Raw genomic sequence first — 22,865 nt, forward strand, 5'->3', positions numbered from 1 at the left:
TTAAGATGAATTCCCACACATTTCAAAATAACAACAGACCCAGTCAACTTCTGTCTTACTAGTAACACATACAGCATGTGACCTGATGACACAAAGGGCATATACAGGCCACTGGCTAAATACAAGGCTGAGTCCAGTCTCTAAATCAAACTCACTCTCTTCTCAAACTGAAAATCATGTGCCTTATGCTAAGGGGTTGCCCCAGATCAAGTTATCTTTGTTACATTGATAGGGACCAAGAACAACTAACTCCTGAATGCAGCTCACAGCTGCTGTGTGTACAAGCTGGAGAAACAGTTAACAATGTCCCAGATTACTCCACTGGGTGCCTATTCCAAGCTTATCTCTACTTGGCACTGTGTGAATGCTCCAAGCACAAGCTACAGGTGGGCTGATATCCAGCTATGTGAGTTATGCATTGTGATCTGCTTACACCTGTTTTAGTGTCTGGTTTTTGTCTTCCAGCACAGCTACAGCCCAGGATGCAGCTAGGTATGACTAGTTTCATTCAGAGCATGCTGACTCTATGTGTATCTGGGATGAAAAATAAAAGCAATGCAATGGCAAAAATATAGAGTGCAAGAATAACCTATATAAACTGAATACAGCTTTTAAGTCAACCATATATATCTTCCATTTATATCTTCCTCTCTCATTTTTTAAGTTACTTTACAGTTTTCTCTATGTTCATAGGTTTCTTTTTATAGAACTTGCTGTGAAATACCAAGGGCCTTGCTTGGGCCATGGAGAAGAGTGGCTATCCCTATCCTCCAACAATATTTTCATTACCTCTTTCAAGAACCAAGGCATTTTGCTCCAAGAATTTTCTTCAGGTAATGCAAGGTATGCTTGTTTCCTATATCTCTGAGACAGAATAGATTCACCTAGTACCAGGCAATGCCAGGATAGGCAGAGGCAGTACAGCAGGCAGCTGGGAACCTCCAGGACTTCAGAAGCCCAGTTCAATAGGATTTGGCAGCTGCTGTGTAATGGTGGCCAGTATCAGCAGGCTCTGCTATGTTACCTGGAGGGTGGGAGGACTAACAAAGAAAGCAAAGCAGCCAGGAGGAGGAAGCAGGGCAATACCTGCTAAACAGCTAGGAACAGTAGCCTCCCCATCAGCAGTCTATTATTTGTGAATTAACAGTGATTTGGAGCCTAGCAAGTATACAGAGTGACCTGGAAAAAAAGGCAGCAAAGTGAGGGTGTTTCTAAAAACAGAGTGTGCATAAATGCAGGACAAAGAGACAGAGTTGCCCCAAGATGAGGTAAGGGCAAACAGATGATGCTGACTAAAAGGTATAGAAGCACAGGCTTGTAATGAAAATTTTAAGCATGACCAACCACAGACACAGTAACACCAGCAATTTTAATGAACTCTGAAAAGAGCAACACAGTGGATTTGGAGTGGCAAGAACTCTCCCTGTGTGTAAGACAAACATACAAAGGTCCATACTGACACATTAAGAGGAATGGAAAGGAGCTGCAGTGCTTACCCATGACACTGGCATTCATCAAGGCAGTGAAGACAATGAGGATGTCAGGGAGGCCATCACCGTTCACATCACACAGTTCCAGGGGGGATAACACACCACCTGCAACAATTACAGAGAGCATGTCAAAAAGGCCACCCAGTAAATTTTTCTCACTGGGAGAGGAGAGTTGACCCAGAAATGAGACGTGTGGGTAGACAAGCCTCACAAAGTCTGCTAAGGAAGTCACACCATGGTAAGATCTTTCATTGCATGGAAAAGTAGAAGTGTAGCATCTAAGTCAGAGAAAGGAAAAGGAAAAATGGAAGAGCTAACAGAAAAAAGATTCACGTTTCCCACTTCAATTTCTGAGGCAATGTGGAGCCACATATCTTATGAAAAGCTTAGATTTGGAAGCCAGGGGTGGATAGCAAGGAGGGAGAGACATATCTAGACCTGGCAGAAATTGTTTCACAAAACAGTGTTACTTTATTGCAGAAGCCAGAATGGGAGACACTTTAGAAATGTTACCAGTGACTCATACAGTTTATCCTGTATGGGATAAAAGATCTCAAATGTTGACATACGGATTAAAGCAGGACTAAAAGACAATGGAATAAGGTTAGTTAAGCTAGTTAGAAGACACAAAGACTTCTATCCCTCTCCACTCAAACACAACCACATACTCCACTCCACAGCATGGAGGTACTGGTAAAGTCCAGGCTGTAAAAAGGGAGGCACTGTATTTTAAAGTGGGCTGGGCCATCTCCGTCTGGAACACAGCACAATGTCCAGACAAAAAGGCAGGATGGAAGAAGAGTCAAAATAATTTTTGATGTTTGCAGAAACAAAATTTTGTGGCACTGTTATCTGTGGATGCCAGATCTCATATGCCTCAGCTTCAAGAGTGAGCAGGACACAGCCACCTGTCTATTATTTTGGAGCATCTCTAGTGGTGAGGAAGGGTCTGTGCTCTGACCTGGCTCTCCTAGATAGGTCTCTCCCACTGATGCCCAGCCTGGGAGCTGCCACCTCCCCCATGCCAGATGCTGTTCCTGGGGCTTTCTCACCTGCTCCCTGACCTAGGTTGCGGTTCCAGGTGTTATGCAAGTCTCTAGGGGGACAGGGAATTAGAAATGCGCACACCAGCACAAGAATCATCGAGATCACCACAGTGAGCAAAAAGATTGCAGTGCGCAGGTATGGCATGAGCGAGGGAGCAGCCTTCTGCTCCAAACTCCCAGCCGTCTCTGCAGGATAACCCTCGGGCGCACTCTCTGACGTGTGCTGCTTTGTCATCCCAACCTCCACATCAGAATCAGGGTCCTGTATCTCTTCAGGGGGGCTCTTCCCATTCTTGACCCCCCCATTCTTCTGGATGTTGAGTACAAGGTCATCTTCACTTTCATCACTGTCAGCCTGAGTGAGGGGATCATATTCCCCAAGGTCTGGGCTCTTCTTTCCTGAGAAAAAAAGATGGAGACAGACAATAAAGCATGAGTTTTTGCAGGATGTCAGTGGAGAAAAGGCTGCAGTAGACAGTGATACAGAAGGGATGACAGAGTAGTCTGTATTTGCATGGATCCAAGTGAGAAGTGTGAGAGAAATGATAGGGTCTCTCTCTCCATAGAAGCATCTGTGGGACAAAAGATGCTGACAGTTTATTTTCCTCAGATAAAGGTGTGTGTGTGTGTGTGTGTGTGTTTGGATACATATATGTACGTGTATGCATATGTCTATATAGAATTCATGACAGATTTAATTCTCATACTTTCTTGATTGGTGATGAAACATGAAGTCTCCCTGAAGATGAGGGGAAAGTAATTTTGCACCTTTCGACCAGTAACATGCTGATGTCTGGAGGAGTCAGGCTGTTCCTCCAAGACACCACCTTCTCTGCATGGCTCAGTTCTGTAAGAGGGAATGCTCCAACTCCTGCCTGAGGCAACCACAGTGCACCTGCTCTGTTCCTGCTCCCACCAGAGCCAACAGTCTGTGCTTAGCCTGGCCAAGATAGATAACTCGGTACTGATCCCTTCAGGTGGTGGTGCAGCAAAGTAGCTTAGCTTTAGGTGTCTCCTGCGCAGATGCCTGGCACACAGATGACTTCCCCCAAGCCCTAGACAGCCGCAGGGAGTGTGGAGAGGGCAGGTGTAGAGGCCGGTCACACACCCTGGCGTAAGCCCAGTGCCATCTGTTTATGGGGACAGGGAAGATCACACAGAGTCGTGCCCTGAGCTACGAGTGGAGGGTCACGTCTCAGGGAGCTGCCCTGTGCCACAAGGCTGGGCATGGAGCCATGGCCAGCACTCTGATTATTGCAGAGTCTCAGTCTGGTTCTCTCTCTCTCTCTCCAATTCCAAGGTGGGACTTTGCTATCCCAGGTATCTGTTTCATTTCCTTTTGTTTAAAGCTGATCTGAAACAGGAACTAGCTTGTGCCCAAAGATTCCAGAAGCGATACATGCAAGGCATAACTAATAAGCAAAAAATATACAAACTGTAACCCCTCTCGGACACTAAAATAATGGGAAGGCTTTACAAAGCAAAAAAATTAGGGCTTTCATGATTATTCCTCCTAAGACAGCATACCTTACTTCTAGTTTTCCTGTTAAAGACACTCAGATGTACTGTAGTACCTAGCTAGTGCAACACACCTATTTTGCATCATCTAGAGTGTATTTTGCAGCACATCTTATCTCTTATTTCTTCCTCATTTTTCACCCCACAAAAGGACCTTCATTTTCCCTTTGTCTACTACTCATGAGTGGCATTCAGCTTTAGTTTTAGGATTTAAGAAAAACTTTCAGTCGCACTAAAAACCAAGTGTCCCACACTAGGTGGATCAGCCAGGACAATTCACTAACATTGAACAGAAGGAAATAAAAAAACCCCTCACATTCCCATATCTAAGACAGACTCTTCCTTTTTGAATTAGGGGCTTCTACAAAAGACTCAAAAATCTGGTGCACGTATAGATTCCTAAAAGCAGTTCCTTGTGGAGGCAGAGCATCCAACCAAGAGATGCTGCATTCCTGAGGGTCGATCTGGTGTATCCCTGTGACACACTGCATTGTTTAGCATAGTTCTGCTCTAAACATGCTCAAAATGTGGGCTTTTCAAGAAGTCTTGATAACCTTGGCTTCATCCTGTAAGTGCACAGAAGGCCGCCAACCCTGGTGGCACACAGCTCTCTGCTCAGAGGTTGCAGTGTAAATTTCACAGGTGTCTAATACCATAGGTTGTGCTAAAAAGTGACTGAAAGGCTACTCAGTCAAAGCAAAAACTTCCAGAGAGGTCTCGCCACCAGGGTACTTGCAGCTTCTCACAACAGATACAGATGTGCCAGTTCAAGCCAGGTTAGAATGAAAAACAAACATGGCTGGCCCAAGAGTAAATGGTATTAAGCCTGGGAAGTCAAAGTCGACAGTTATGCTAACTAGACTGCTCCTGATTTTGGAAACTGGTGATTTTTGAGTAAAACAACTCAAAGCATACTTATGCTTCACATATACTATGTTTTGTTTAATTATTTTAATTTCAAACAGTCAACCAAAAGACTGGAACCTGCTGTTCATCCTTGATGCAACTGAAAGCACTGGTATCAATTAAATTTATCTGGACCAGTTTTGTTCTGGATCCCTTTCTGGAGACACACAGGACCTTGAAAATATGGCTCACCCACTCCTTGAACTGGCAGGAACTGATATGCTGGCAACATCGACAGTGGTGTCAACCAGTCTGTAACAGGAACACCTGTCCTACTGAGAACCACTGATCAGTGGCTAGAAAACAGCTACTACACAGCAATGACAGCTTTTGATGATCTACATAGTTAAGAATCTGGAAAATTATAGGAGAGCTATAAAGCAGAGAGGTGCTCAGTCCTAATTCATGTCTAAGCCAGAGTAGGAATCAGAACTGGCATTCCTTCGCCCTATCTTTCCTCAAAAGGCTATGTGGCACAGCCACAAGGCACAACCATGCAGTAAACTCAGGCATAAAGTGTCCTGCAGGTTGGTTTTTTTTAAGTCAAAAGGAGAGAAGATATTGCCTTTTAAGAAGGGCTGCTGGAGCACTCATCTAGCTCATGTAAAACCCAGTTGTGTATCTCATCTCAGAGGATTCCAACACTTATCTCCCACTGTTCAGAGGGAACCTTAACCAATATGTAGGTGTTGTGGGAATGTGTATGGAATGCTGGTAATCATGTGCTCAGCTCAGCCTCCCAAGGCTGTTCTGTGGTGCAGAAAACACGTAGCTCATGATTCACCTGGCTGGAGAGAAAGCGGAAGGAACATGACTCTCCATCCAAATTTTAGGTCACTTGCTGTGGGAAGGAAGAATAACATACCTGGCTTTCACTAATCACTCCCAGATGATTTTTCAGCAGAAAAGCACAAACATAAAAACAAGTAAAGTGTGAAAACAGAGACAGTCTCACACCATTTAGAGAATGATGATTTATTTTTAAGTGCTCCTGAAGTCAAATTCTTTCCTTTCTGGTCAACAAGGCTCAGGTTGGAGAAAAAGAGTTTGTCCATCAATAGAAAGCTAAATCTGCCTCTGTTGCAAGCAATCAGCTGTCAGGGAACACAAACAATTTTCAGTTTTCCATTGTGGAAGTGGAAATGTTAAGATCTGAGCTGGTCTCTTGGTTAAACTCTCATCATATGTCCCGAAAGGATAACCGCTGTGTAGCCTTCATGAGAAATTAGTCTCTGTGCTAAAGCAAGCTGCAGTTCTGTGGCCTTATGTAGGTAACAGGTCTGTTTAACTCACACTTTGTTACCTGTCTTCCAAAGAGTCTCCAAGTGTATATAAATTTTGCATCCACTTCATAGGTATGGAGTTAGTACCAGCAAAGTCAGTTTCCCTCTGCTCTGTGTTCCCTCTCTCCTACAGGTAGAGTCAACAAAGCTTCTTCTGTTCTGACCTGCTCTGAACTGTGTTCCATTTTTTCCACAGCACCCCTGATAAAACAGAGGTTCTCATTCAGTGGCCTGTGGTTACAATCAGAGCAAGTAACTGGTCATATCACCCTGGATTTTCTTTTTTTTTTTGCAGCCACTGGAAGAAAAAGCAAATACTGATGATGGAGGCTTTCAAAGACAGAGCAGAGGGAAAATGTCCGAACCTATTGGCTTTCAAGGGCAGCAGGTCTCTAAATCATGCTTTATGACTTTGAAAATGCCCCATGTATTTGCCAAATACTACTTTCACACAGGCAACTATTGCAGTAGAAGAATGTGACCTCTCAGTGAAGAATAGATGATCATCATGTGATCATGATCTGGAAAGAAGGCACCCATTAGGTGATCTGTGTTGAAATGAGGTCCCAGTCATAATAAAATATTCATTTCTTGTGCTGATGGCTTCAAAGATATTAACTGTAACCTTATTTTTCCTGGTTTCAGCTGACTGGGAAGGCTTTTCTTTGCACTCATGTTGGAGTGAAAAGAGCAGATTTTGGACTTCAGAACTAGAGTGCAATTTTCAGTACATTATTCCAATGACGGTACACTGGTTCCAGTATCTGTTGTATTAATTTCATGTTCTATTTATTTTTCTGGCAGTTGGCAGGCACCAGTCTGGTACTGGGTACTGCAGACATATTTCTAAGCCCATGAGGAGATAAGTCGCCGCATGTTGATTTTTAATTAATTTAATGAGATATGGCAGGAAAAACAGATATAGCAATAGGCCCTCTGCTTTCTCATTGCTGTTGAAAGCTGCATTTTTCAATAATTAAACACACAAGAAAGGAATGATTTCTGCAATTTAACCTAAGGATTGATGCGAGAACTGTTCTCTTAGGTGCAGCTGCAAGGCTTGTTATGATGTTTTCCAAATCAGTGTTTCCCAACAGCAGATATCAAACAGATCATGCTGGTTCCAAAACTCTCAGAAGAGAGCTGTACTTCTTATTGCACAGTTCCCCAGTAGTCACTCCCTAATGCACACACCTACACATACCAGTTTGCACTCTTCCTAAACAGACTTCATGGTAATGTACTCCTTCCCATTTACACAGACATGTGTATATATATATATATATATATATATATATATATACATATAAAACTAGAAAGATACCAACTTGCAAACAAAATTTCTTTGAATGAGACTCAACAGGCACCACATAAATGAAAAGTAATGAATCCTGGTAAGGGTTATGAAAAGATGGCAGGAAGAACCTTGACGACATTACTTTGACCTTCACAGACTGATGGAGGAAGAAAGTATGATCAGTCCACTGAGTGCAGCCTCACAGTCTGGGGCCGTGCAGGACCACTGTGCCAAGGAGGAGCCCTCCCCAGCAGCACACAGCTGGGCCCTGTCTCTGCCCCAGGGCTGTCCCAAAGGCAAAACACGGTTAGAAAGAGTAACAAGGCACTTTCCCATTGAAGTTAATGCAACCAGGTGCATTGGCACAGTCTACAGTACATCCAACAGCAACTAGCATGCTCCCAAGATCTGGTTTGGCAAGGTGTTTTAATTCCCTTTTAATCTCCTTACTGAAGGGAATGGCTGTTGGACTGCTGCTTACCACACACAATAGCCCCTTATGCTTGAGTATCTTTTCATCTCGCTTAAGATCTCTGGCTGGAAGGTGCAAAGGTGGCAGGCAGGCTTTAAACATTTACCTGGGTAATTGCATTGGCACTTACCGAACTCCTGGCCCGGCTTCAGTGGGTAAAACCCGGCAGGAGCAGATCTGAGAGGTCTGCGCTTCCCTTCATCCCGCGCAGTCCCCTCACAGGCCCGCGGCCCAGGCCCCCCTCTGCCACACACGACGCCCTCCGAGCCCCGAGGCGCTGCCCCGGCCCCTGCATCCCTGCCAGGGCCGCGAGCCCCGCGCGGAGCCCGCCGGCCGCCCCTCACCGCCCGCACCCCCGGGCCTCACCCCACATCGCCACATCACTATGGCAACGCGCCCCGCAGCGCTCAGGCAGCGGCACCCGCGCCTCCCGCGATCAGGGCTGCCCTGGACGCGGCTGCCCCTGCCCGGCCCGGCCCGGCCGGCGCTCGGTCCGTCCCGCGGGAGCGCAACCCTTACCCGGCAGCTTCAGCGCCCGGGACAGCACCGTAGCCATGCTTGACACGGCAGTGCGCTCGCGCGCCGCCCCCCGCCCCGCGCCGCCCCGCAGCCTGCTGGGAATTGTAGTTCCCCGGCGTGAGGAGCCGAGGCCCTCCTTGTCCCTCATGGTCCGGGGGGACAGAGACCCGCAGGGAGGGGCGGGCCGGTGGCAGTGAGCCGTGACCGAGGACAGCCCAGATCTCTGCAGCCTGCACGGCTGTGTGGGCACAGACAGATGGAAAATAGGCTTGTTGTCCGGGGTGGTTTGCACAGAAAGTGCCAGTCCCTCTGAATTACTGTTGCTATAAATATATACCTTCATTCTTGGAAAGCTTTTGGTTGGAAGAAATCTAGTTGTTTTCTTTTTATTTTGCTATTTTATTTTATTTTATTTTATTTTATTTTATTTTATTTTATTTTATTTTATTTTATTTTATTTTATTTTATTTTATTTTATTTTATTTTTGTTGATTGATTACAAAAGATGGCCAGGTTTTTTTTTGAATCTGTCCTCAATCACCACGACAGTCCTCCGAGGTAAGTGCACAAGTGAACTCTCCCTTTCCCACAATGGGGAAGTTGAGCAAGGAGGGTTTTGTGGCTTCCCCAAAGCCACAAGGCTTCCTGATTCCCAGGCCGACACATGGGCCATCGAACACCGCCACTTCACAGTCACGATTTGTGTGAGAACTCACAAATCAAGGTCCTCTGTCACTGAATGAGAGAAAGGAGTATTGGCTAAATACATCAAAAGGTATTGTAATACCTTTTGATTATTTTGATTACCTGCCTGGGTAATGCGCACATCACGTTTCCTCAGCATCTGCTGCTGCTCTTGCTTTCCCCTGATTCAGGTGCTGTTTCTGCAAATAATGTACTTACTCTTTCATGTCCAGGTCTGTCCTGGAACTGCTGGAATAGTAACAACAAATAAGGAGCAGAAGAGAGACACCAAGTGGTCTAGCTGGTGAAAAGAGATTTTTTTTTCAGATGTGAACGGGAAAGGGAATAGTTCTGATCCAAAATCTTTTGGTACCAGAGGGTTTTCTTTCCACTGATGTCACCGGGTTTCAGAGACACCTTCCTGAGAACACAGCACTTGTGGGGGCAGTCCCAGGTGGGAAACTCTGGAGAAGCCATCACCATTGTTGTTATTCTTTCCTTTCCAGGTCTTTCTGAGTACAGAGTCTTTCTGTTCCATATGCCATTTCCTGTCCTCCAGGCTTTGATTTAAGAGCAGTGAAGGTCCTGTATCTATGTAAATATTTACAGGATAGATCCTGGATCCTTTTCAAGTCTCAGTTAGCAAAGCCTGTGATAGACAGGGCAAGAGCTGTCCAGCAGAGTGACTCCTCCTAAGAAAATGCTTCTGGTACCAATTAGTGCTGGGAGCAAAAGAATGGCAGAAAACAGCCAAAAGCAGGAACTGGGAAGTCTGGTGTCCTCATTTGTGATCTTCTAACATCTGGCACACACACATACAGTGCAAAAGCCCACAGTTTGCTATGCTTTTACATTTGTGGTGCAACATAGCCCACTCTTAATTTCATGCATCCCCACAAAAATGGCTTGTTCCCCGAGCCCAGAGTTCTCTGTGGGGCTAATGGATTGCAAGGACAAGTGATTTGTGGTTAAACTGATGCTTTTGAGGAACATATGACTAAGCAATATGTTCAGAGGATTTAATGATTTGCAGAGCATGAGAAATAAAGTTTTCCTTCTTTACGCTGTGAATGTAAGCTGATTTGCATATAAATTGGACCTGTCAAGTGTTCTAATATCAATCAAAAAGTTGCAAATAGATCATTAATTTATGTGAATGCCACTGTTCATTTTATTTATGCTTTTTCCAAAGCAGTTTGAAAAAGCCAGATGCTGAAAAATTAGATATTTGAGATTAGGCTTGGAAGTCTGAGAGCTTTGTGTAGACAACGTGATCATTTAGAAAAATGTTACAAGCCAAAAAGCATGGAAATTCACAGCCACCAGCCCCTCATCAGTGTTAAGCCTGTGCCACCCCTTGCTTCTTTCCACCTTCTGCCAGAGACTACAGCCTTTTCCAGCCTGCTGGCACTAAAACCTCTGGCTGCTCCTTGACCCTGAAAGGAGCTACATTAAACACTGCTGTTTAAGGTCCTCAAGCTAGAGAAGGTCACTCTTGCAGAGCTGCACAATGGAGTGATTGCACACACGGCTCTGCTGTAAGATCAAGGCACAGTAGAGAGCAGATGAACTACTGGGGCAGGAGCTGTTCTCAGCTGTGCCTTTTTCCAGGTGTCCAGAGGGAAGAAGTAACCTGCACATTTGCATTCCTATTAGTGCTAAGCTAATGTTTTTACCTGTTCTATTCATCCCATCCTTCTATTCTGCATGGCTACATGAGGAGGTCAGGAAGTCAGGAACACCATCCTCTTTTCTCCTGTGCCTGGCTGAGTCCTTCTATGACACAGTAGTCACATGGGAGTAGACATTGCAATAAATAGGAAATTCTTGTTCAAACAACAAAATAAATACAATCAAGCAGTGAAGGATAACAGTAAGAAAAAATAAAGGCAAGTAAGCCCAGAAAAAGTGATAATAACATTTATAGTAGATGCAAAACAGCAAACTTCAGGAAGTTTTAAGTAGTGAAGATGGCCATGGAGTTCCTAATGAACCCATGCAGTAAAACCAAAACCAGCTCACCCTAGCATAAGGAAAGGCCAAAAGATGGTCAGAACTGTGCAAAAGTTTCAGCTGTGCAGCACCTGAGGTTGTGGAATGTGCCCACATGCTGCCTTCAAGGGGTGCGTTAGTTCAGGGAACTACTGCAGAGGGTTGCCCCAGCCAAACTCCTGATGGGCCTGTCTCTAGTCTCAATGTTGTTCTGCCAACACTGGGCACTCTGTGGCTGAGAACCCAGAGGGAAATGCCCAGTACTTTATGAGCTGGAGACACAATGAAAAATAGAGGGTATATGTTATACCAAAGGGAAGGCAGCACCTGGTGCAAAATCCCACAAACTGCCCAGCAGCAAGCATACATCTTAATGTGCCACTGGGGATTGCCCTCTTCCCTCTGAGCAGCTGGGTCTGCCAACACCAGCTCGATGCATGCTGTCAGGTGCCACCAGGTTTGCTCACCCCCTGTCTCTGTGTTATGCCCCCATGGAGGGGCTTTTGCTCGCAGCATTCAAGCTGGTGTTCCTGTCTCACACTGACCATCAGGAGTTTGCATCCTCTTAACAGAGAGATGCAAAGGCATAACAGGACTGTGTTTGCCACATGCTGAATGGGGAACAGCTGGAGGCAGATGATTGTTTGGGTTATTTGCCTGTTGCCTGGACATTTTGTTTGCTTGTTTGAGCCCTGAAAAAATATGTTTCCAGTTCCTCCAGAGGCTGGTCTGTGTTAAGCCTGTGTATTGTGCGTTGACTTTAAAAACTGGTGTTTTATAACTTTGCAAATGAGCTTCCTGCTGTTTCAGTGGCAAGGCTCCATAAATAAGGCAGTCTTCTCAGAAATTTCCCTGCCACGGAGCCAGGGGGACTGGGGTAGCAGGAGCAGCCAAAACAACATGCTTCTGGTGTCAGAGAAGCAGATATCCCCCAGTCTGGTTCCAGTTGAACCTCTCTCTTCTTGACTGAATTCAAGTGGCTGACTAAATGATAGTGCTGGCTGATGTTTATGGACTGTGCTTAAAAGCCACTCAGCTTCCCTCACAATCAGCTCCTCAGCTGGTTTACACCAGCACCTGTTACAATCACAATACTGCATTTTTAACTGCTCTATCTGTATCACTTGCACATATCCTCTGGTTCCTTACTTCTGAGTGTTTGCTTTTATTCTGAGTGGCTGGGCAGTACTTCACTCTGTGAGAAAAGTGTCTTTTTTTCTCACTGTGTAGTACAGCATCTTGGCTGTGGAAAACTGAGTTAAGTAAGAATAGGCTGGTCAGGAAGCAGAGAGGGTGTTCTTGCCAGTTGATACTGGAGAAGTAATATCAAGAAGAATGCAGATTTGGCCAAGGCACTCTCAAGCAGTGCCATGGGTCTAGTCATGAGTGAAATGTGCAGCAATTCTGCACTTCGGGCTGTGGCAGCTGCACATCTTCTCAAATCACAGCAAAATATCAGTTTGACACAGATATGGGACCAGAGTCAGGGGTTTACCCCCTGCTTCACAAAATTCATCCCTTTAGCACCTTGCCTTTGTTTGGAAATCTCTTTATTAATTACTGACCAGACCAAAGCCTGTTTGATTTGGCAAGTGCAGACCTGAGGGAGGGGGTCAAGGGAAAAAAAAATACAACAACACTGAGCCGGTTCATCCCTCCTTGTTTATTCCACTAGAAATAGATTTGGCAGAGTGCTTCAGGAATGAACTAATCAGCAGGGAATTAATTGGCGTGTTAGTTAAAAGGCAGGAAGAATGTGGTGAACAAATTCATGACTGGATGGCTGGAGGGTTCAAGCAGCCAGAGAGAAGCAGTGCATAGTGGAAACTGTGACTAGTATGAGAAGTGATACATCTGTGCCAGAGAGCCAGCGGCTGAGAGCTGCCCAAAAGAACCGGGAGCAAAGATAACACGGGTGTCCTTGGAGACAGCGTTTTTGAGGAGGGCTCCATCGCCCAGGCTTTCCTTCCCATAAGGCTCCCATGTGTGGGGAGAGATGGCTAGTTTGCAGGGCTGGGAGTGGGAGGGAGGGGTAAGAGAGGTACAGCTGGAGGAGGCTTCACGGAAAGACTGTGGAAATGTGGAAAGCAGGGAAATGAAGAGGGACACGTCACTCGTTGTAAACTGAAATGCAGAGGGGGTGGTAAGGGGAAGAAAGGATCAAGGAGGCAGAGATTTGGAAGCTTCATCACAGAAGAACTGGCCTCAAGAGCAAAGGTAATGCTTGTATATAATTCTCTGCCTTCTTTCCCAGGAATGTTTTGTTTCTTCCTCTGGAGGAAACAGATGTGTACACCTCAAAAAGAGGTGGTTGTGTTGGGGGACTCTAAAGGCACCTGTGGGAAGAGCCAGGAGAGGAAGGAATATGTGCAGACTGGCATGGATATGGAGACTGGAGGATTGTTACCTACAGTTCCTACAGAGAACAGGGGTGTGTAGAATGAGAGAAGTAGGGAGAAAGAAAGAGAAGGCAAATCCTTAGAGTCAGGCAGACTGTCAGACAGGCAGACATGGAGAGTGCAAGATCTGTGAGTGCCTATCTAAGGAGAGAGGGGAAACTTCCTAACAGGAAGGACCAAGCACTAAATAAGAGAGAGTTGAAGATAAGACATATCCTGAAAAAGCAGGCACACCTGGAGAAGAGGCAGAAGGTGAATATTACCTTCCCAAAACCAACCAACAGTACTTTACAGATGTATTGCAACAGATGTGTGCTTTGCATCCGGATGCCTTTTTTATCTTTTTCATCTTTATCCCCACTATGGCTGCCTGCTGGCTGTATCACTGTGGCTGGGTTAATATTGTAGGATCCAATTTTTAAAATAAGTTTTGGCCTTTTTCATGATCTTTCCACTATTACATAATTCTACAAGCATATGCTAGTGTTTCTCCTTTTTTTTTCTTTTTTTTTTTTTTTGCTTGAAGAGCTAACAAATGCCATCCGCTTTGCAAGTAGAGCTTGATTGTTCTGGACTCACAGGCTTGGCAGCTTTCTCCTCTAAAAGCTCAGAGACCTTTCAAGATCCCAGGCTGGGAGTCTCACAGAACTGGCATTAGAAATTGTATGCAGCTACAATATACTTTTTTTTTTTTAATAAGAAACTGTTTGGTTTATATAACTTAAACCTTCTTGAATGTAATACATTAAACAGAACCTTTTAGTTGTGTGTGTATAAGTAATATAAAATATTAAAATATTGGGATGGAAATAAAAGAGAAGAAAAAAAAAGAGAGGAATTCCAACAGTCTGCAGAAACAGCTTTATTTTCTATTGAGATCCTTTACAAAAATAGAGAATCTTAAACCTACTTTGATGTTTAAATACTCATTATCATTGAAGTGAGAGTTACATTTTATGTATTTATGATTTACCTGAGATCAAACTCCCTGACTCACTTACAAGTGCATTTTATTTCCCTGCAAAGAGCTCAAAATCCAGAATCACCCTTCTGCCTCAGTCTGAAAGTACTCAAAAGAAACCTGAAAAAGTTATGAGAGAAGAACAGACCTCAAATGGAAAGCATGAATGTAATTCACTTGCATTTCAATGTTCAAATGCAGAAAAAACTTCATTTTAGGTATCACTGCAGGGATTGATTAATCAACAGCAGCCTCTTCTCAAAGCAAGCATGGGCTTGAGCTAACACCCTGGGATGCTGGTGCACTCAGGAGAGGGCATGTGTTTAGAGCAGCCAGAAGTATAGGGGAAGGTTTCCAGCCCTCTTGATGTACAAGGGGCAGGCAAGCTCTGCATTGTAAAGCAACAACTCGCACATCTGCAATAGCATGAGTGTGTTCTTCCCAGGCTTCAGGGGAGAGAGGGCTTTCTGAAATGAAGCTGTGTTTGGTACTAGAAGCAGGTTAAAACCTCCCCATACCCTGGCAGGCAGCACAGGCCACAAGTTAGTGGTGCACCTCAGTCATCACGCTCAACCCCAGCTGTCAAAGTCTGAGGCAGATACCAAGGAAACCTCAGGGCTCTCTTGGAATTACCTACTACATTGTGAGGAGGGATGAGCACCAGAAATGGAGCAACAAGAAACCAAAGGGGTTAATGGGAGAGGGACAGTGATGGGAGTTCAAATACTGGCAGTACTTCTTTGCTTTGGGGCAGGGATTCTGGCTTGGATGGCACAACTGCTGATCCCAGAAAGGCTGTCCTCAGGGTATGAAACTAGCTGAGCTCTTTTATCATGCTGAATTGAGGAATCAAAAGGTTAAAAGATGAAAAAAAAGACTGGACAAATATGTTGGTCTTCACTGCCTGCAGATGAAGGGATTGTCCAGTGAATCACAGAGCCTACCCTGCTCCAAGGGCAGAATGTGTTGTAATTTTCTGACAGCACTTCATATTATTGCAATTAATAGTAACAATGGCAAAGCTATTATGTTGATATTATTATTCTCTGAATTTAGGGAAGAGTTTCCATCCAAGGATGTGAGTTCTCCCTGCTTGTCCATCCGTGTTCTACCCTGATGGTACTTTCCAGTGCAACTCTGCAAAAGAGCAGAAGACATATTTGAATCGCCTGGGGATCTGGTTCCTGTTACAGATGACCCTGTAGACTTTTTCAGCTAGGAACTTCATTAGTGAATATCCACTCGCTGTCTACAATTCCACCTAAGAGAGGGAAGATTGCTCATTTTCAGTGTGCCTGAGGTATGAGAATCTGCTTCAAAGATGATTATAACCTGATGTTTACTGTGATAATAAATTACAGTAGACCCGTGGGAATGCAGGGAGCAAAGCTACAAAGAAAGTGGTCTGTGAGAGGCCCTGCAAATAGAACATGTGGGTATTGTGATTCATTTGGACACCTGATGTTTTAAAAAGTTGGAGCTCAAGTAGGGTGGATTTTCAGTATAAGATGTAGGTGGAATTTATTACCACCCTACTTTTAACAAATAGAGAAAGATCAAAGTATCCCAGCTGCAGAGTATTGAAACAAGTGGGAGATGGAAGGGATAAAGAATGGACAATCTCTTCAGGAAGTTTTTCCAATTAGCTTGGAAGCCACACTGTCTCCTTGATGTTGGCAGCATTTTCAAATCATTTGCAATTAGACACATAGGTGTCTGGTAAGTCCTTTCCCATCAGGGAAGATTAAAAAGGCATGTGCAGGGCATAGTCTTTCAAAGAAAGAGAAAGAAAGAAAAAAAAAAAAAAGCTGTAAAGGCTGGCACATTTATCTGGAAAAACTGAGAGCTGGGGGAGGTACAGTGTCAATGCAAATTGTTTCAAGAAGGTCCATGAAGACCTTTTCCTTATGAGCCTTGGTGATATCATCAGACCTTCTTAAAGATCTTTATTTTGGCAGCTCTGAGTTAGTGGGAAGGAAAGGTGTATGCATGTGTGAGATAGGAAGAAGGTAATTTATTTTTCCTTTAAATGAATACTCCAATTAGATGAAGAATACTAAATACAAATTACATCCTGACAGATGGAAAGTAATGTTTTTAAAGTATCATGACATTTTCCATTAGTATGGCTATATTCATACTGATACTTTAAATAGTGGAAAAATAAATGCAGTTGCAATTAAAATGCACTAGTGATCAAAAGTAAGAAAGGCACAAAGTGAAAGGAATTATTTATTTACTGCTTTATCTGCTACAGCTTCTGGTAGATTTTGAGGTGACTGAATTTTTCCCAGATGGTCAGGAGATGAAGGTTATATTATATTAAAAAAGAAATTTAATGTCCTCATATTTTGCAGTGAAATCTTAGGCTTTTGATGCAAGTACCTGAACAGGAGAATAATTCAGATTTTCTGGATGTGCCTGCTTCTCACATGAGCCACTCCATCACTGTGACTACAGATGACTGAAATCATCACTAAACCCCATGAACCTGGCAATGCATTTTTTCTATTTGCTATGTGCAATATGTGCATAATGGATATTTTCAGCCAATTTCTAGCAGAACAGCTGTTCATGACACTTTTTTTTTTTTTAATTAAAATGCCAGATTCAACACTGAGGGACTAATTTATTAGGACAGAATAACAAATCAGCATGAGTAAGCTGTGGAGAGACTGATCTATCCTCTTACATTTAGAGAAGGTACTTGCCCAGGAGGGCGTGTAGAGTAGGGTTGTCTTGGGAATGATGGTAAACTTGTAAGAAAACAAGAAGTTAGATAAGTCTTCACATCAGTTCATATACATGTCCTGTCAACTCTGCAGCTTTGCTCAGGAGGAATTCACCCTGTGACACCAGGGCATGGTGGAGATAGTGCATGGGGAGTAAGGTTACCTTTGAGGCTTCGTTAGTCTAGTATTGCCACTGGTTAGTGGATCAGATCAAAAAGAACATTTTTTTTTATTATTCTGGCCACTGTGAGACACTTGATAAATTGTTGAATGGTTGTTTACCTTGTTTCTGCCAAATACAAAGTAGGGATGCAGTGATTTTCACACTTTGTAAGTACCTCCTCCTGACACTGCTAGAAAAATTGTAGCTATGAGGTGCTATCCAAACACAGCTACACAGGAAACAAAGCTATTTCCCTAGCTGCTGCAGGTTGATGAAGCATCTCAGTACCACTCTGTTGCTTGAAATGGAAGTAAAGTTCGTACTTGTGAAAAAGAAAAGTCCCTGTGCATCTGTAAAACCTATTCTGAGCAACTTGAACAACATTTTAAATAAAAACATTGCCAAAGAGAAATTTGGTGTTGTGATGACAGATAGGAAGTGGAGAAAGAGAAGAAAAAATAAATAAAGCACTTAGCAAGACTTTTTGTCTCCACAGGGTCAGGGGGAAGTCAAGATCCTACAACAGTCATCATGGTGACTCTTCCTCTTTTCCTCCTCTTCATCCTTTTGCCCTGCAGTAAATCTCAAGAGGACTTTCTGGACCAGCATCAGAAGTGGAACTACAGAGAAGGCGGTAGGAGGTCACAGTGGTGGTTCAGCATGGTTCAGTAATTCAGAGATGCAGATTCACTTATTTTGTCCTTGACAGTGGTCATCCATGACTGCTCTTTCTGGATTCCTGGGTAGCTGTTGAGATTTCTGGAGAAAAAAATGGTTTTAGAAATAATCAGCTGGGGTATCCAGTGACAGCAGAAAACCTGGTCACTTAGAGGCAGAGAATTACACTGTGAGAGAGAATTAACTGCTTTATAATTTAGATCCTCCATGTGTTTAGTATCTGGTATTTAATTGCCACTGAGTTGTGATGGGGAATTGAACCAAACTTGGAGTACTGGCTCGTATTTTCTTGTGCTGACGCATTTGTTTTCCTCTCTTCCATGGACAACCTGCTAACCTAGCTGACAAGGTCAACATAGAAGGTGTTTACAGCATTACTCAAACCCTTGAGAAATGGGGAAACGACATCTTCTGGCAAATGAAGCATACCCTGCTGAACAACCCACATGCTCTCCTGCCTGAGTTCTCCAGGTAATTCCTCTCATCTAGAGGTGGGATTCAGTCCTCTCCTGAGTGTCCTTCCTTGAGCAGGATTCATCTTCTTAAAGATGAATTTTCATATTTCTCAGCTGGGGGGAAATAAAACACTCTGTCTCAGTACCTATCATGCTACCAGCTCTGACTAGTAAACTGAATACTCTGATAACTCTTTATTGTGAAACATTCTCAACTGCCATCACTGTATTACAAGAACCTTCCTAAAGAAATTGCCCTTGGCAGCTCATACTTGTGAGAACAAGCTGGAAAAAATGAATTGTTCTACAAATCCACACATGGGTTTGGCCACAGGTCAGGGAAAAGAATCTGGTTTGGTCTGTGATGTTTTTTTTATTTCAGTCTCTAACACCTAGATCTGAAAAAGCTTCATTCACCAGTTCATGTCATCATATTCCCCTTTTGTATTACAGGACATATTAACTGTTGAACAAACTCACAAAATTTACTTCAATCTCATATTTCCAGAAAAAGAGTAGGAAGGGCAGGGAAAGAAAGAGAGGAAAAGGGAGTACTGGGAATTACTAGAAACCTTATATTGCTTACATCAGAATTATTCATAAAGCAAGTAAAGTGTCTGTCTTCCATAACTAATTGTTCTCTTTAGGAAAAAAAAAAAAAAGTTTGCAAATGTTACACATTGAACCTGTTGAAGAGGAAAGCCTAGAAAAATAAAAAAGGCATTGGGCAGGTAGTCACACAGTATGTGTACAATTCAGTGTTTCGGGAAGATACTTCATAGATTATACACTGGCCTTTGGCATCAAGTGATTTCTCCCTGGCTGCATGGTGGCTGTTGTTACTATCACAGGATTCATCACAACATTCACACTGACAGTGCTGAAATTCATTGGTGCCTCAATTTATGAAGGGTGACATTAAGTCTTGTATTTGGAAAGTTCTAACTTTAGTCCGAGAAGATATGATGAAACTATCCAGCCATATATCCTGAACTGAGCTTTGAATTACAAGTTTGCTGCCAAGGACACAGACTGGTTCATTAGAAATGTTGAGGACTAAGAGTACTCCATGGGAATCACTGGCCTAGCCTCCATGTGTACTCCTAGTTAATTATTTCTAATTAAAACAAGGTGGTGGAAAGACCATGTTGCTCATGCTGGTCCTGAAGCTTGTGCTTTCTGGGGTTCAGATGGGGCCCTTCACATGAACTCCCATCACCAAAGAGCAGGGCAGTTTTGAAGCATCTTTTAATGGTTACTTGCAACTCTTTCATCATCTTTCCCAGCAAGAAACAAAGGTCATGGTAAATTACTTTGCATGCTCACAAACACTCCCTAAACGGAGTTATTCTTCTACATTACTGTCTTTGTAGTCTCCGCCCTGTCTCTGCAGCTGTGGACAACCTTGTGAGGGAAGTCCAGTCGATAAGGAAAAGGCTGGAAGAATTGAATGAACGTCTCAATGTCATCAGCAAAACTGTCCTTCCCCTTCGACTGAATGCTCTGCAGAGCCAGAGGCGTGGAAATACTCAGCTGCGGAGACTCCCGACACACAGGAGAAGGCTATATGCTCGCAGGAGACCTCAGAGCACTTAATTCTCTACCAGAAAAAAAGGGGAAATCTTTACTTTTTTTTCATCTGCTTAAGTCTTTCTCAATGGGACACTGCTAGAGAGAAAAAAAGTAAAGCACACACACGAGTCAGCTTTGCTAAGGAGACCAGAACTTCTGTATTTTGTTGCTGCCTTTCAAACCTAGGTCAGTAGGTGAAACCTGACCCTGTTTTTTAATGATGGCTGTTTTGTGTCTCAAGCAAAAAAGAGTTGACAAGCTCAGTCTACTTGAGCGTGAATACCTTTAGTCTATACAGGCATTCTTTCTGCTTACCAGAGGAAGGTCATTTTATAAAGATCAGGTGAATTTCTCTCTCTGCCCTATTTTTAAAGCACTCCATCTGAAACAGCTGGGGAATTTGAACTTCAAAAGTGCTGAACAACTGATGAATGCAGAAAGATGGATTAGTGCTTGGCACTTCCAGCTGGGCAGGGAGAGGGAGAGGAAGTTATGTTTCAAAATACAGCCTTAATCTATTGCCCATGTTCATATGTTCAGAGGGTGGGTAGGGCTGGATAACACTGGTCTGTACATCATGCTTCACTGAAGCATGTATCAACACTGAAGACATATCAGTTGCTAGGGACCAAATTTGAACATCCACCTTCTGCAAAGAGTGTTTTTCTAGCTACCTGTATCTGTGCACTCAGAATGGTGTTATTCAGTAGATATATTCAGAATTTCCAGCACTCTGAAACACACTGAACTGATTTTTGCCAAGTCCCATGAAAACCAGGAGATCTTTGTTTGTTTTCCGCCCCCCCCCCCCCCCAAAACTATTTAGATATCTAATGTCAAAGATAGGTGTCTGGAAGGATTTTCCAAAATAGCTTAAGAGACTCTTCAGTCCCCAAAATCACAGATAATATTTCAATTGGTGTCTAGTTCACAGAGTATTTTCTCCAAATGCCAGCACTGACCTCCAGACATTTTCCAACCTCCTTTAGCACAATTAATGTCTGTAGAAAATTAACAACCAGGCTCTCCAAAGACTTTGGTCCCTCAGGGATTACCCAGAATACTTTGCCTTCAGCTTGTCTTTGCCTATGTCTTCCTGACAATAAAGCTGGTTATAAAAAAGAGTGCATTAATCAAATTATACACGGAATGGAGGATAGAGTGCACTTGCCCTTCAGGTCTCTAAAGATTGATCCAATACATAGATTTCCATTCAGCATTGCAGTCAACTGTGTCAATGAAATGTGTTGAAACATAAGAAGGAGAGCCAGAAAGGAGAAGAAACAGGTTGTCTTTAAGGTCTGGATGAAGCAATTTATGAGAACACAAATAAAGAATGGATTGTGTCTAAGTGATTGTGGAGGTGTCTGACATGACAGTTGTTTTGAAAACACTCTCAAGTCACAGTGAGGATGCAGACTAGCTATTTAAGGATTCCAAAAGCCTGAGTTTATGGAAAGAAATTCAGTGACAGTACAATAACCTCAAAAAGGAAAGGGGGAAAAACTAGTTTCATATGAAACCTTTCAGAATGGACCAGAAGAATTAACACAGTAAGAATTTTAGCTGCAACCTGGGAGTTAGTTGAGTGGGGGAGGTATGGGCAGTGTATGAGACAATCTGATAAATATTTCCCTGATGTAAATTCTCTGAGTTCAGGTTTTCAGAAAATAACAAAACTTAAACTTGGCTCTCTTTGGCTTTTGCTTGGGAATTTGAAACACTGCTTAGCCAGAGAAGGGAAAAATCAAGACTGAAAAGGCTGATAAAAGGATACAGTTGTGCCTTTGTTGAAGTTGTCATCATAATTTCTCAGGAAATGTAGAGCATTTTGATCCCAGAATATATTTACATAAATTATGAGGAATAACAAGAGAGAAAGGCCCCTAACTTCTTGTTATTCTGCATTCAGAGTTTCTAGGCTGTGCTGTAGCAACAGCTGCATCCTTGCACAGACTGCTGATCCCTCCAAGGGATGCTTTGCTTGGAGCTGTAGGGATTGCTGGTTTTTTTTGGCCTATCTGAAGGAAGAGTACAACATAAATGTTAGCTTTCATGTTCATATTTTAGACACCAGCATTTTATCAGGCAACCTGAAGTTGTATAAATTGAGGACTACTTGAAATAGAAAGATGAGACTTCCCTAAGTCCCTCAAGTTACAGATGGCTGGTGGCAGGAGGCCAGACCATGTCATTGCATCCTTTTACTTTATACCTAGATGTCCACCAGCAGCTTCTGCCAGAGACAGAGGACAGGGCAAGATGTACTCCCAGTTTAACCCAGCCAATGTATTCCTACACTGATATGTGCAAGTTTATAGTCTTGGCAAAACCTCCTCAGCACAATGGAGAAGGCCACCATTTGCTATATAAGAGAATAATAAGCTGCAGCATTCAGTGTATATTACAATTCTGCAATTTCATGCATAATGGTGAATAAACCAGGTAATATAAATGGTTAATAAATTACTAGTCTGACCTTGTCAGCAGTGATAGCAGCCCCTGTCATTCACTCTGTGAAAGCCCATGCCAGGCCCCAGCCCAGCTCCCTGACCTGAACACAGCCTGTTTGATCAGATGATGACAGCCAGCTTCTTTAACCTCTTTGCCTTTGCACAACCCTCTCTCTAGATGGAAAAGTTTTAGTGTCCTATTTCTTTTATCATTTTATTTTTTGCTCTTTAAGAGTGTAGGAAGG

The 22,865-nt window shown here is 43.3% G+C and overlaps 2 protein-coding genes and 1 long non-coding RNA gene across 11 annotated transcripts in view; 2 read left to right on the forward strand and 1 right to left on the reverse strand.

Moving 5' to 3' along the window:
* Nucleotides 1-6,857, forward strand: part of GSG1 (germ cell associated 1) — a 45,214-nt gene extending 38,357 nt beyond the window's left edge. For 2 of the 4 annotated variants that reach the window (XR_015286436.1, XM_086887658.1), the window contains one exon: nucleotides 694-1,795. Coding sequence is in view for 2 of the 4 variants with exons in the window: in XM_086887658.1 (XP_086743784.1) it covers nucleotides 694-707 (14 nt within the window). In the remaining 2 variants the exon portion in view is untranslated. Of the gene's footprint in view, nucleotides 1-693; nucleotides 2,985-6,538 lie in introns of those variants that run through there. The other 2 variants (XR_015286435.1, XM_086887659.1) reach the window with 2 other exon arrangements.
* FAM234B (family with sequence similarity 234 member B) overlaps nucleotides 1-8,751 on the reverse strand; it is a 37,654-nt gene extending 28,903 nt beyond the window's left edge. For all 6 annotated transcript variants that reach the window (XM_023929072.2, XM_023929067.2, XM_086887648.1 and 3 more), the window contains exons 1-3: nucleotides 8,532-8,751; nucleotides 2,543-2,935; nucleotides 1,497-1,595 (exon numbers count right to left, since the gene is read on the reverse strand). In XM_023929072.2, the coding sequence (XP_023784840.2) occupies nucleotides 1,497-1,595; nucleotides 2,543-2,935; nucleotides 8,532-8,679 (640 nt within the window). In that variant the 5' untranslated portion in view covers nucleotides 8,680-8,751. The remainder of the gene's footprint in view (nucleotides 1-1,496; nucleotides 1,596-2,542; nucleotides 2,936-8,531) is intronic.
* A 4,192-nt stretch (nucleotides 8,752-12,943) lies between these two features.
* On the forward strand, nucleotides 12,944-21,518 carry LOC111930801 (uncharacterized). Its single transcript, XR_002865313.2, has 5 exons — nucleotides 12,944-13,424; nucleotides 15,624-15,867; nucleotides 17,959-18,096; nucleotides 18,482-18,611; nucleotides 19,969-21,518. It is a non-coding gene; the product is annotated as an uncharacterized LOC111930801 (long non-coding RNA).
* Nucleotides 21,519-22,865: the final 1,347 nt, after the last annotated feature.

The sequence above is a fragment of the Cyanistes caeruleus genome, chromosome 4, assembly GCF_971803275.1.
Source record: "Cyanistes caeruleus chromosome 4, bCyaCae1.hap1.1, whole genome shotgun sequence".
Lineage (NCBI taxonomy): Eukaryota > Metazoa > Chordata > Aves > Passeriformes > Paridae > Cyanistes > Cyanistes caeruleus.